The sequence below is a fragment of the Abramis brama genome (assembly GCF_963993115.1).
Source record: "Abramis brama genome assembly, chromosome: 6".
Lineage (NCBI taxonomy): Eukaryota > Metazoa > Chordata > Actinopteri > Cypriniformes > Leuciscidae > Abramis > Abramis brama.
The window spans coordinates 20,033,337-20,046,693 of record NC_139968.1 but is presented as its reverse complement, the minus strand read 5'-3'; the positions used below and the strand labels follow the sequence as shown (position 1 = coordinate 20,046,693).

The 13,357-nt window shown below is 37.9% G+C and overlaps 1 protein-coding gene across 1 annotated transcript in view; it reads left to right on the top strand.

The window, feature by feature from the left end:
* unc13a (unc-13 homolog A (C. elegans)) overlaps positions 1-13,271 on the top strand; it is a 43,727-nt gene extending 30,456 nt beyond the window's left edge. Inside the window, exons 37-42 of the mRNA XM_084117858.1 lie at positions 2,503-2,559; positions 3,074-3,154; positions 3,707-3,854; positions 8,786-8,878; positions 10,286-10,445; positions 10,559-13,271. Coding sequence (XP_083973984.1) covers positions 2,503-2,559; positions 3,074-3,154; positions 3,707-3,854; positions 8,786-8,878; positions 10,286-10,445; positions 10,559-10,847 — 828 coding nt within the window. The 3' untranslated portion in view covers positions 10,848-13,271. The remainder of the gene's footprint in view (positions 1-2,502; positions 2,560-3,073; positions 3,155-3,706; positions 3,855-8,785; positions 8,879-10,285; positions 10,446-10,558) is intronic.
* The last annotated feature ends 86 nt before the right edge of the window (positions 13,272-13,357 follow it).

Sequence of the window (13,357 nt, the reverse complement as noted above, 5' to 3'; positions counted from 1 at the left end):
CCCGAGGTGGCTGCAGCATGGTGCATTTCCTAATTGACTTGGACAAGGCCCTTTTCCGATTCCCACCCCAACGAAACTTCCAATCTGATGTCCGCCCCACATATGACTGCCAACCCCTTCCTCTACTCATTCTCCTGGAAGCGACACTCTTTTGCTCCCAGTCTGGTGTCCGTGGTGGGTCTATTATCTGGGTGACGTTAACCGGTTTCAAGTGGTCCACCCTCCCCGTCTCTGTCACCTGTTTGAAACCTCTCCTCTGTGGGTTGTTGCTTGCGTCTGATTTTCACCTCCCGAGCCTCTCTTTTTAGTCTCTGCAAGACATTATTCTGTCAATCTGTCCTGGTATTTGGTTTTTTCGTGTTGTTGTACCAAAATTGGCCTGATCGAACGCTGAGGTCTCATACTGTTGTCTATTCTGGCTTATTGTCAGGCTTGAGAATTTTGAATTAAGTCCATAAAATGTATTTTAACAATATAGTCTAGTTGTCAGTTGTTTGTAAAAATAAATAAAATTATATATATATATATATATATGTATATATATATATATATATATATTGTCATTTTACAGTGCAAATATTGTTTGTTTGTTTTTTCCTCTGCCTGTTTCAATCCATTAGCTTTCATATGAAGATGTTTTCATCATTTTCTTTTCAGAATTGTTTTGAAAGGATTTCATAGTGTTTACCTTTGCTCAGTTTAGTTGGTCTCTTAGATTATAAAGAATACTGTACAGAAATCTAATTTAAATATTAAATAAATGAGTGTTAACTACTTTGCTTTAAAGGGACAGTTCACCCAAAAATGAAAAGTCTGTCATAATTTACTCACCCTCACGTCGATACAGAAATTCTTCTCGTCTGCCATAGCAATCAAACGTCATTCACATTTGCGTATATTCAAGTATGGCACGTCAAAATTGCGTCACGTCAGTTTTAACGTCAATCGAGTCAGGAGTTTTCAGATGTCACGGTCCCCAAAATACGATCATCCAGGTATACCCCCATCCTAAAATTTAAAACTCAGCTATATATTTTTGTGAATAAAGACACAATTTATAATGTGAACATTTAATTTTAAAATATTATTTTGGAAAATATTTAGTTTATATTATCTGACATCATTACATTTGTTTTTACTCACTATAGTACTTTGGAACTGAATTATTTAAATATTTTTTAATTTAATCAATTTTATTTGATTTATTTTATAAAATTTGCTTAGTTTAAATAAAAATAAAAAATTACCGTATTTATTTATTGATTTATTTGCAATTTTTTTCTAAACTGTTCAAACTTTTGACATTTTTTTAGACTTGGCAGCTCCAGTCCCCATTCACTTTCATTGTATGGAAAATTGTGGCGTGAACATTCTGTAAAACATCTCCTTTTGCGTTTCACAGAAGGAAAAAAAAAAATTAAACGAGTTCGAAATTACACGAGGGTGCACAAATAATGACAATTTAAATTTCTGTCTTCTGTATTGAACAGCATGTTTTCCTTTTTTTTTTTCTCATTTCTCATAATTTGTTTCTTCCTGAAGTTATGTGATTGGCCTGTTAGTCAGTTACTGGATATTGGACACTGTCAGCCTATTAAAGAGCGCCAGGACCAATTCTCAAGTTAATTACACTATCCTCTCTTCACAGGGCAGGGTGAAGCTTGCTTGTCACAGTGATGTAAGAACTGAATCCCCTTTAGCTCAATGTTTCCTGTCTCTCTCTTTCTCTCTCTTTCTCTCTCTCTCTCTCTCTCTCTCTCTCTCTCATTCTCAGTGTCTTCTTTGTGTGACTTGGGTCCCCCTGTTGAAACAAACCGGTGGAAGCAGTGTTTTTTTACCCCTTGTTTTCAATGCAGTTGTGGGTTTCCCTATAGACACCATTTATAGTTAACTATGTGCCCTTTCGAATCCTCACATAGTTCATTACAGGTGCTCGGACACTCCGGGTTAAATAATGCATGACAGTCGCTTTAGACACTGGTCTAAGCGACTATTTCTGTTTTTGATTTCAGAAATACAGACTATTTCTGTATACTAACTATTTCATTTTCCTAGAAGGACTACATTGTACATATTTGTATAATGGTATAATAAGGTGCACAAGCCTCATTCACTTAGTGATATATCCAAAGATTAAGGTATCGGCCAGTCGTAGATACTAGATATATCACCAGAGTGTTGTTGTCCGGGCTGTGGACCTATTGGTTTTGTAAACCTTTCAACTCTTGTCTCTGTCTTATGTATGTAGCTAGTGTACCGTTTAATGTTGCACAAACAGTTGTGTGTCGATGCGTGGCTGTGTGCGAGCGTGTTTGGGGGTGGGGCACGCTGGGATTGTGCGAGTGCGTGTCTGACGTTTAAGACTGTTTCTGACCTCTGTGATGTGGCATTTCTGTCTACAACCTTGTCGATCTCTGTGACCTGACTAATGTCCCCTCTTCTCTTCTATACCTTCTTTCTTTCTCTTTCTCGCTTCCTCCTTTTTTTCTCTTCTTCCTCCAGGGCACTCAACTCATATTCAACGCAGCCAAGGAACTCGGTCAACTCTCCAAGCTTAAGGTATGTTAGTTTGCTACATAAAAAAGGTGTAAGCTAGTTTTATTTTTATTTTTTACAGAATTTTTCGTACTCATTTTCAGAAATTTTCTGAAATGCGTACTTGTACTGGCCAAAAAATTACATTTTAGTAACATTTTGAAACATTCATAAATATTTATAAATTAATATTTGAAAGAATTTATATTTTAAAACGTATTTATTTATCATTAAATATGTTTGAATGTAAATGTTTTAATTAACATGTCATTTGTCTCTTAATTTTCACTGGTAAAATAAAATAAAATAAACATTATTATTTTTTGTATTAATTTTGTATATGCAGTATAACACCTAAATTCATTATTAATAAATAAATTATTTTTTTATTAAAATATTTCTCTTAATTGTTGTGCACAGTGTGACATAAAATAACCCAGGATTACGTTTACTCGGGTTTAAATGAACCTGGAATAACAATTTTAATTATGAAAAGATCATTGTATTTTGTTCTTATAAAATTTTGTTCTTTTTGTAGGAGCACATGGTTCGTGAGGAGGCCAAGGCACTGTCCCCTAAACAGTGTGCAGTGATTGAGTTAGCACTGGATACTATAAAGGTGTGTGTAAAGAGCTGAATGTCAGTGTAAAAATGGTCTTCCAGTGGTTTGTGATGACGACACCATCAGCAATATTGTGCTTCATATAGTGGGTCGCTGAATATAATGGAAATATATAACTATAGTTAGGCCTACCTTTTTACTTCTACACTGCATATATGTAGAATATTAATTCTTTTTTTAAATAATAAAAACACAAGGATACGCAAGGATATACGTTTTATTTGCACTTTGTACATCACTATCCTTCATTGTATTATTCACTTCACACTCTCAGTCAAGCTTTTGCCCTTTGCCACATTCTGTGAATTGTTTTTTGCACCTTGTGATGTAGAGCAGAATATAATATAGATTTTTTAAATGTTAAAAAACAGTTTAATAAGCAGAGAAGCCCAGGTATTTTGCTGGGAATCAACATTATTACAGGGAATATACACAATTAATCAACTGAGTCTTTGTAGCTATCAAAATATTGCTCTTGTTATTGCATCCCAATGTGCCGGACACAGCAGCATTGTCTCAAGCATTCTCTGTTGTTTTGGGGTATCTTAGCAATATTTCCATGCTGGAGGTGTGGGACTGAAGAAGACGTTCCTTGAGAAGAGTCCAGACCTGCTGTCTCTACACTACGCCCTGTCCCTCTACACTCAGGCCACCGACAAACTCATCAAGACCTTCGTTCAGTCCCAGAATGCACAAGGTAAGGCTCTTCCAGACATCTCGCTGTGCCTTTAAATATTATTTACCTTTTCTCTACCTCTACACAACATCAGTCTTTAATAAAATTAGGATATATATAAAATTGTAGTATTATATATATTATTATTAGTGCTAAACTTTTATTTTAGATGCAGTAATTATCCTAACTAATTATTATATATTTTTTTTAAACATTACTTTGTATGGAAGCTTGTTTCCGCCAAATAATAAACATTTTTAAAAGACAATTGCGACTTTTTATCTCACAACTGCGAGTTTACATGTCACAATTCTGACTTTATAACACGCAATTGCAACTTTATATCACGCAATTGTGAGATAAAGTCAGAATTGCGAGATGTAAACTCGCAATTGTGAGGAAAAAAGTCAGAATTGTGAGATAAAAAATATTTTTTTTATTTTGTATTCTGTGGCGGAAACAAGCTTCCATAACTTTGCTTTATATATATATATATATATATATATATATATATATATACACTGAACAAAATTATAAACGCAACACTTTTGTTTTTGCCCCCATTTTTCATGAGCTGAACTCAAAGATCTAAGACTTTTTCTATGTACACAAAAGGCCTATTTCTCTCAAATATTGTTCACAAATCTTTCTAAATCGGTGTTAGTGAGCACTTCTCCTTTGCCGAGATAATCCATCCACCTCACCGTGTGGCATATCAGGATACTGATTAGACAGCATGATTATTGCACAGGTGTGCCTTAGGCTGGCCACAATAAAAGGCCACTCTAAAATGTGCAGTTTTACTGTATTGGGGGGGGGGGGGGGGGTCCGGGGGGGTCCGAAAACCAGTCAGTATCTGGTGTGACCACCATTTGCCTCACGCAGTGCAACATATCCTTCACATAGAGTTGATCAGGTTGTTGATTGTGGCCTGTGGAATGTTGGTCCACTCCTCTTCAATGGCTGTGCGAAGTTGCTGGATATTGCCAGGACCTGGAACACGCTGTCGTATACACCGATCCAGAGCATCCCAAACATGCTCATGCAGTATGCTGGCTATGCAAGAACTGGGGTGTTTTCAGCTTCCAGGAATTGTGTACAGATCCTTGCAACATGGGGCCGTGCATTATCATGCTGCAACATGAGGTGACGGTCGTGGATGAATGGCACAACAATGGGCCTCAGGATCTCGTCACGGTATCTCTGTGCATTCAAAATGCCATCAATAAAATACACCTGTGTTCGTTGTCCATAACATACGCCTGCCCATACCATTACCCCACCGCAACAGACAATTCAGACAACATCGAATGTGAGCATTTGCCCACTCAAGTCATGCATATGAGCTTCCCTGAGATGGTTTCTGACAGTTTGTGCAGAAATTCTTTGGTTATGCAAACCGATTGTTGCAGCAGCTGTCCGGGTGGCTGATCTCAGACGATCTTGGAGGTGAAGATGCTGGATGTGGAGGTCCTGGGCTGGTGTGGTTACACGTGGTTTGCGGTTGTGAGGCCGGTTGGATGTACTGCCAAATTCTCTGAAACGCCTTTGGAGACGGCTTATGGTAGAAAAAATTAACATTCAATTCACGGGCAACAGCTCTGGTGGACATTCCTGCAGTCAGCATGCCAATTGCACGCTCCCTCAAAACTTGCGACATCTGTGGCATTGTGCTGTGTGATAAAACACACATTTTAGAGTGGCCTTATATTGTGGCCAGCCTAAGGCACACCTGTGCAATAATCATGCTGTCTAATCAGCATCTTGATATGCCACACCTGTGAGGTGGATGGATTATCTCGGCAAAGGAGAAGTGCTCACTAACACAGATTTAGACAGATTTGTGAACAATATTTGAGAGAAATAGGCCTTTTGTGTACATAGAAAAAGTCTTAGATCTTTGAGTTCAGCTCATGAAAAATGGGGGCAAAAACAAAAGTGTTGCGTTTATAATTTTGTTCAGTGTATATATATATTTTTTTTTTTATGAAAAAAAATATAGCTTTTTCTTTTAGTGTTTAATCTGAGTTACATCTTTCTTTTTCTCCCTCACACACTTTGGGAATCCTGACACACTTTAGGTCGAGACGCCCCTGGCAGAGCCATTTTAATAGATTATCATTTAAAATGTAATTAGAGTAAATGTCACTACTTCATTTAAGTATTTAAACACATATTAAAAAGCAAGCGTGTGTGCAAATGTGTGTATGTGTGTGTAAAAATCCACAGCAGGTTGAAGATGGACTGTTAAAGACTGTTAACATTTGCTGAGCTTGTTGGACTGTCTCTTTTTTTTTTTTCTGTATCTCTTTCTTTCCATCTCTCAAATCCCCAAAACTATGTGGTCTCAATTTCTCTCTGTATTTTTCTGCGTCCTCTCCTTCTCTTTCACCAGTCCATGGAGGGAAGGGGGTAAGGTTCAGCCATAGTGAAGACGTGTACCCAGAGAAGGGTACGTTCACGTGGGGCCTGGTGCCCTTCACGACGAAGAAATAATCAGTGATCCACCCGAATCAGATCATGCACCTCCCATTCCAACGGGCCAATCGCATGCCCCACGACCACCCATATCTTCCCACAGAAAGGGCCTTGCATGTATGAGTACCTGGGAAGAACATGCTGTATGTTAGCATACATTGGTCTGAAATGTATCTTGACGCTACAGCAGCAAGAAAGCCCAGGATGAAGTGTGTTTTGAATGGCAGTGAATGAGAAATGCACGCACTTCTGCAGTGTGAGGTGCATGTGTGCACTGCGGATGACAAGCCGTGAGTGACAGTGAGTAAGCGAGTGAAGAGACCGTGACGAAACGTTATTTTTCCAAGCGCTGAATCACGTTGTCGAATGTAGATGTGACATTAATTGCGACTGACTCAGATTGTCCGCAGGCAGGGTCTGTTCTGTTGCTCTGCGTGATTTTCCCTCACGACCACACAACGTGGTTTCCCCTCCCTTTAGTCTCATCCCTTAGGCTCAAGACAACCCTCCCTCAGCCAATCAGAGTTCGCTCCTGGGGTCAGGTGATGTGCTTTCTGTCAGTGTACATCAGTTCAAAAAGGCCCTAAATTGGCATTTAAGGGCCCCGTAAAAAAATCACGTAGCTATATGTAATCATAACTTGAGATATGATTTATGTTGCTTCAAAATGACCAATCTTATATGTTGATATGCTTGAGCCAAATTAGTGTTTACTTATTCTCAAAAACAGCATATATATATATTATATATATATATATTATCAGATATTTTTTATTTATTATATATAATATTGAACTTTTGTAATATATTATCAAATATTTTTATTGATTTTTCATTATATAAAAAAAATCTGAGGGGTAAATATATATCTTGACATGTTTTTTTTCATTGCTAAATAATGCTAAATACTTTTTTTTTTTAAATATATAATATATTACAAATGTTTTTAATATTATATAAAAAAAATTAGCTATATTAGTCTAAATAATATTACATTTAAGACAATTAAAAAAGATATATTGCAAATTGTTTATTAACGATTTCTGATTTTGTGGTTAAATATGACCCGGACATTTCTTGACAGATTTTGTGACATTTACCCAGATGCTGTTTGGTTAGAAATAGTCATAAAGTGCTGCATCAACAGCCGTCAGCATCAATGTTAACATGCCGCTGTTCAAGCTTTTTCAAATCCCTTCTTGCTTAGTTCCGCTCTAAAGAGAAACCGCATTATCAGCCTGTTTCTCTGACAGGCACACACATATAACAGATGCTGAAAGCAACCCATTTTATAAATTATTATTTGATTGCAGCTGACCTAGATTCTGTGGAGAGATGCACAAGTTTTTGATGTTTAAGTCGCATTTAGTTGAACGTGAAAGTTCATTGGAGTCAAAAGCGTTTAAAAAAGTGAATCGAAAGGATTTGTTAGTGAATATTATTGTAGCATACTGTATGCCAAAGACCGTGGCAGCTTTTCATGAGTGTGAATGCAGATGTGTGGGAATGGAAGTGGTTTTCCGCATGAACCTGCCTGCATTGAAACCAAGTGAAGGACAATATCACATGTTCTCCTTGTCTTCTCCTTCCTATGAATGACTGGACCAATAGGACTGCTCTCCCCCCTCCCCATCATGGTTATAAACCCTTCATGAAACACCAGAAATCAAGTGTGACCACACAGCATGTGTGCAGATGGTACACTCATGATAATCTGAGGAAACACACTTCTCCTTGTATTGTAAACACTTTGTTGCAAAAGAATCCTGTGAGGCATTACTTTATTTTGGTTGTCTGTGTATTGTGAGCTATTTTCATTGATTATTTCAAGTCTTGTCAGATTTTTATGTTGACATTAGTTTGCTGGCTTGCTATTTTTGTTAGCTAGCTAGCTGTAAGAAGCTGTTAGCACTGTACACAGACACTGGAATAAAGTGTACCAACTTTTTTGCCTGAATAAGCCTCACAAATTCAGATTTAGAGATGTGTTGCAGGGATCACTTGTTAAATCATTTTCAGAGCTTATTAGCATCTTTCGACGCAGTACTATACCATTTTTAAAAGTTCACAAATGGATCACCCCAATTAAGTAAAGTCAAATTTGTACAGCTCAGTCTTTTTAAATAGTGTACATTAGCTCTTATCTAAATTATTAGACATTTAATTTAAGATTCTGTGGGAATAAAAAGGAATCCACATTTGCTCTGAATTTGTATTTATTAAGTGCTTCAACATGGAAGAACTACCTGAATTCCTTTTCATATTATTAATGATCTCTCAAGCCAGGTTCAACACCATTACGCTGTTTAAACTTCTTTATAATCCAATAGCTCAAAAGCATACATTGCCTCTGTATGACTCTGTGATTACTGAATTCATAAAGGAAGTGATTAGAAGTTCCATTGAGCCATACGGATGCAAAGTATCCTGACAGACCAGGAATGGAGTCTTGACTTGTCTCGTCTTGTCTGCAGGTACTGGTGTTGATGATGCAGTTGGAGAGGTGTCTATCCATGTGGAGATCTTCACTCATCCAAATACTGGAGAGCACAAAGTCACAGTGAAGGGTACGTAGTGCTTCTTCATTTTTAACTAAAGCCTGTTTGCATTCCTCCTTAAGTTTAAACATGGAAGAAGTTGCTTCTATTAAGGTGAAACTTAAAAGCTCAGGAACCCTTTGAAGAACCTCTAGACACCCATTTGAAGGTGCCTCAGCTATCTTGTGTACTCGAGGAAGTTCTCAAATCTTTTCTTTACTGTAGGGTTCCTGGAGGTAACAGTGATGACAGTCTTTAGAGTTATTGCATTAAATTCTGGGTTCCATTTTGTAAGTTCCTTTGAATTATGCCCCTTTTTAAAGGGTGTCCAGAGGTTCTCTAAAATGTCTTCCTTGTGTGCTAATCTGGAACCTTAAATGCTCAAGTAGATTCATTTCCAGGGTAATGGGAAGAATGTCTATAATAAAAATTAAAAGGTATATGTGGCGGAATCCTCTGGAAAACCTCTATGAACCCTTGTTAAGAGGCTCAAAACTTTTTCTATATAATCGCTGACAGTCTAGAATTCTTGCATGAACTTCGGGGTTCCATATTGTAAGTTCTTTAGAGAACTTCTCTATTTCAAAGCATGCATAGAGGTTCTCAGAGGGTTCTTCTAATATTGCGATCTAAGGAACCCAAAATGGTCCCTCAAGTAGCTTCATTTTTGTCAAGGAGAGACTACACTGTAAAAATGAGATGGAATGTGAGGTACTATTTTGGTTCCTTAGATCACCCACTGGAAACCCCCAAGAAACTCATGTCAAGTGCTTCAAAACCATTGACAGTCTTTAGAGTTCTTGCATGTAGTTATGGCTTCCATCTTTTAGGTTCCTCTGAGAACTTCCCTTTTTTTCAAAGGGTGCCTAGAGGTTCTCCCAAAAACTGCACAAATTTTACCTTTAGGGTTATAACAGCTTGTCACTAGGGCAGTACCCTTAAAACTATACCTTATCTACTCTTAAAAGGTGCATATTAGTACTTTAGGGTCATAATATGTACTTTTAAGGGAATACTATGAACATTTTAGGGGTAAATAAGATATAAAGGTGTCCCTTATGGGCAGGGGTGTACTAACCTGCTTCTGGGCGGTCCCTGTCCTGCAGAGTTTAGCTCCAACCGTAATTAAACACACCTGAACCAGCTAATCAAGCTCTTATTAGGCATACTAGAAACTTCCAGGCAGGTGCGTTGAGGCAAATTGAAGCCAAACTCTGCAGGACGGTGGCCCGCTAGGAGCAGGTTTGGACACCCCTGCTTTAAGGGTACTGCCCCAGTGACAAGCTGTTTTACCCCTATAGGTAAAAGTTTTTGTGCATTTTTCCTGAGAAAAAGACCAAGTGGTCCCTCAAGTTTCTTCATTTTTGCAGTATAATAGGACACAAGTAAAGGGAAGTCTAAGAAATTTGAACAATTCAATGTATTTTTTTATTTTAGTGGTGGCTGCGAATGACCTACGTTGGCAGACTTCTGGAATTTTCCGGCCCTTCGTGGAGGTCTATATCATTGGCCCTCATCTCAGCGATAAGAAGAGAAAGTACGCCACCAAGTCCAAGAACAACAGCTGGGCTCCAAAATACAACGAGACCTTTACATTGTGAGTGGCATGCACTTGTTTCTTTAGCTTGTGTTTCAGTTTCTTCGTACCGCCGTCTATGTTACAGTTCCTGATTTAAATTTAATCCTGGTGTCGTTGCTTCTTTCCCAAAGCACGTTGAGTAACGAAGTGGGTCCGGAGTGCTACGAGCTGCAGGTGTGCGTGAAAGACTACTGCTTTGCACGAGAGGACCGCACCGTTGGAATGGCGGTACTGCAGCTAAAGGACGTAGCATCGCGGGGTAGCATAGCATGCTGGCTACCACTAGGTAAACGCATTCACATGGACGAAACCGGACTGACCGTACTGCGAATCCTGTCCCAGCGCAACAACGACGACGTCGCGAAAGAATTTGTCAAACTCAAATCCGACCAGCGTTCTGCTGAGGAGGGGCGGAGCTAAGACCAGGAAGTATCTAGCGAGGCACAGTTACTTTGCCGAAAACACTGCCCCCTAATGCTCAGATGTTGCACTAGCACACAGAAAAAAATACACAAGACATATTTATCTTGGTTCTTCACTTTAATGACCAACCGTTTACGTGACAAAGCAGTTATATATTTGTACTCAGTGCACTGCCATTAGACCTGCCAGGAAGGGCTTGTTTAACAAGCACAATTTGGCACATGAAACAGACACAGGATATTGTATCTTTTAAATACTTGATGTTTGTGATGTCCTTGATTTTTATAATGCATATTCCAAGGAAAAAAGGTACTTAAATCCAACACATTTATCTATTTATTCTGCAAAACATTAAATATCACTATCAGTTCACACGTATCAAAATATAAATCCAGAAAAAATTATTTATTATATTTATAATAATAATAATAATGATAACAAAATGTTATATTATAGTAATTACATTAAAAATAGATTTATATTATTTAGATTTAGATTATTTTTTTCCTTCAAATGCATCTGAAATATAACCAGATTAAGGCATGTAAACATGATGTACACTTTTTTTTTTTCCATATCAATCTGTAATGATGTCGAAAACCTCTTTAGTGAGGCCTTTTGTCAATCATTCCTGCACCCTTCTAAAGGTGTCTTAATGTCAGGGTATCGTTTCTCCACTATGTACCACCATTTCACCCCCTAACCTACTTATTAGGGACCAAAGCCCACTATGGGTCAGACTTTAATGTTATGCAATTGTTTAGAAGCACAAGAAAATTGCGGGGGAAAAATAGACCTACAACCAAATACACCTCTGAATGCAGAGTGGTTGCTTTTTCCTGTAGTATGAAAATGTCTTAGGTGTGGGATTAAATTAATTTTTCAGAGACACCACTTGCAGGAAATCCAACGAATTATACTTATTGTAAAGACTATGAGATACTGACACTTTGTAAAGATGCTTTGCACATTAAGATTCAATCACAAGGCCAATTCTGTCCTGTTTTTGTGTATCTAATATGTTTTCCGATCTGTTCAAGTACGAGTGCCTGTGCAGTTTATCAAGTGTTTGTCGGCATGATAAGGCACGATGTATATGTGCAAGTTTGGATTGACAAACACTGCTTATATTAGACACCAGAGCTGCCTGTTTCAGTGAGATTTCACTTTATTACATCACAGTTAAATGTCATACCACTCCAGATCATTCCATGTGAAATGGGGCTCCCCCCCCACCCCACACCCCACAGCAATCTCTGGGTTCACACCTCAAAAGAATCACAGCCGTTGAGAATCACTCCTATAGAGTTGCCATAGTAACCGCTGATGAATCCTGCCATTTTACTGCCAAACCATCCACCATATTAGAAAAGCACAAGAGAGATGCTTTATAATGTGGGTTAAACACTATATTCATTCCTTCCTGCTGTATTGCGCTAAACCATAAGTGAACCACGCTATTGATCTACTTGGGTGAAATTATCTCGTCGCTTAGTGAATTTTAGCCATTAAGCACCTTGCGCTACAGCTATTTTTTTATGTTTCCTTATATTATTTCTCTAAAAATAGTCTATGCATCAGTCAGAATCATCAGTGGTCAACAGCCTTGGATTGTTTACATCGCGGATGGTCGGCACAACCCGCAGCTGCAAACTCCGCTGGTTTTGTTCCCTTTCGTTCAGTCACTACGAGTTACGTCAGTGAATGACGAAATGAGCGAAACCCCCATTTCGTCATTCACTGACGTAACGTCTCCGTTCCCTCCTCAGGGAACGAGGGTTACATACGTAACCGAGACGTTTTACATACTGAATCCTTCAGTGTTCATCGTTGTAGGGTTCAATCACAGGAAATGGCATTAATGAATGTTGAAATGACTGCCGACTGGAAAATTGCATCTGTAGCAAGAAAATGCTCTGATTTGGATGATAGGATTTCTAATGTTAAAGCTGTGTGTTGCTGACTGTGAATAATAATATTACAGGATATAGTGAGCATGTAGTATGAGACAAAGCACACACATATAACAAGTGCACACTGCGCCCAATGACTCCACACGCACCCAAACAGCCACTCCTTGCTGTATATAAGAAGCAGTGCATGTTGGGAAAGATTCTTCTTGTGCCAGCATGTATCTTTGATGTGATATTCAATTGTTGTATTTATTTCTCTTGATTTATTTATTTATTTTTGTCATTTATTTTGATATTTGGGTATTATTTTCTATTTTTGAAAGGCTTGTGAATATATAAATATGTATTACTGATGTGTAGTGGTACGGAGTACTAGCATGAGAGATTTTTTTATACAAAGATGTTTCTAATTTTTGTTTTTCTAAATATGATCGTTCTTATCGGGGATGGAGGTAAAACACTTGCCAGCCTTGGTTTGTTTCTACTTCCAATAAATGGTTAAAAAATACATTGTGCAATAGTCTGTTTTTTTGTTAAACGTTTTTAAAATCTTGAATATGACTAGACATTCTTATATTATGTTGTATTTATTTA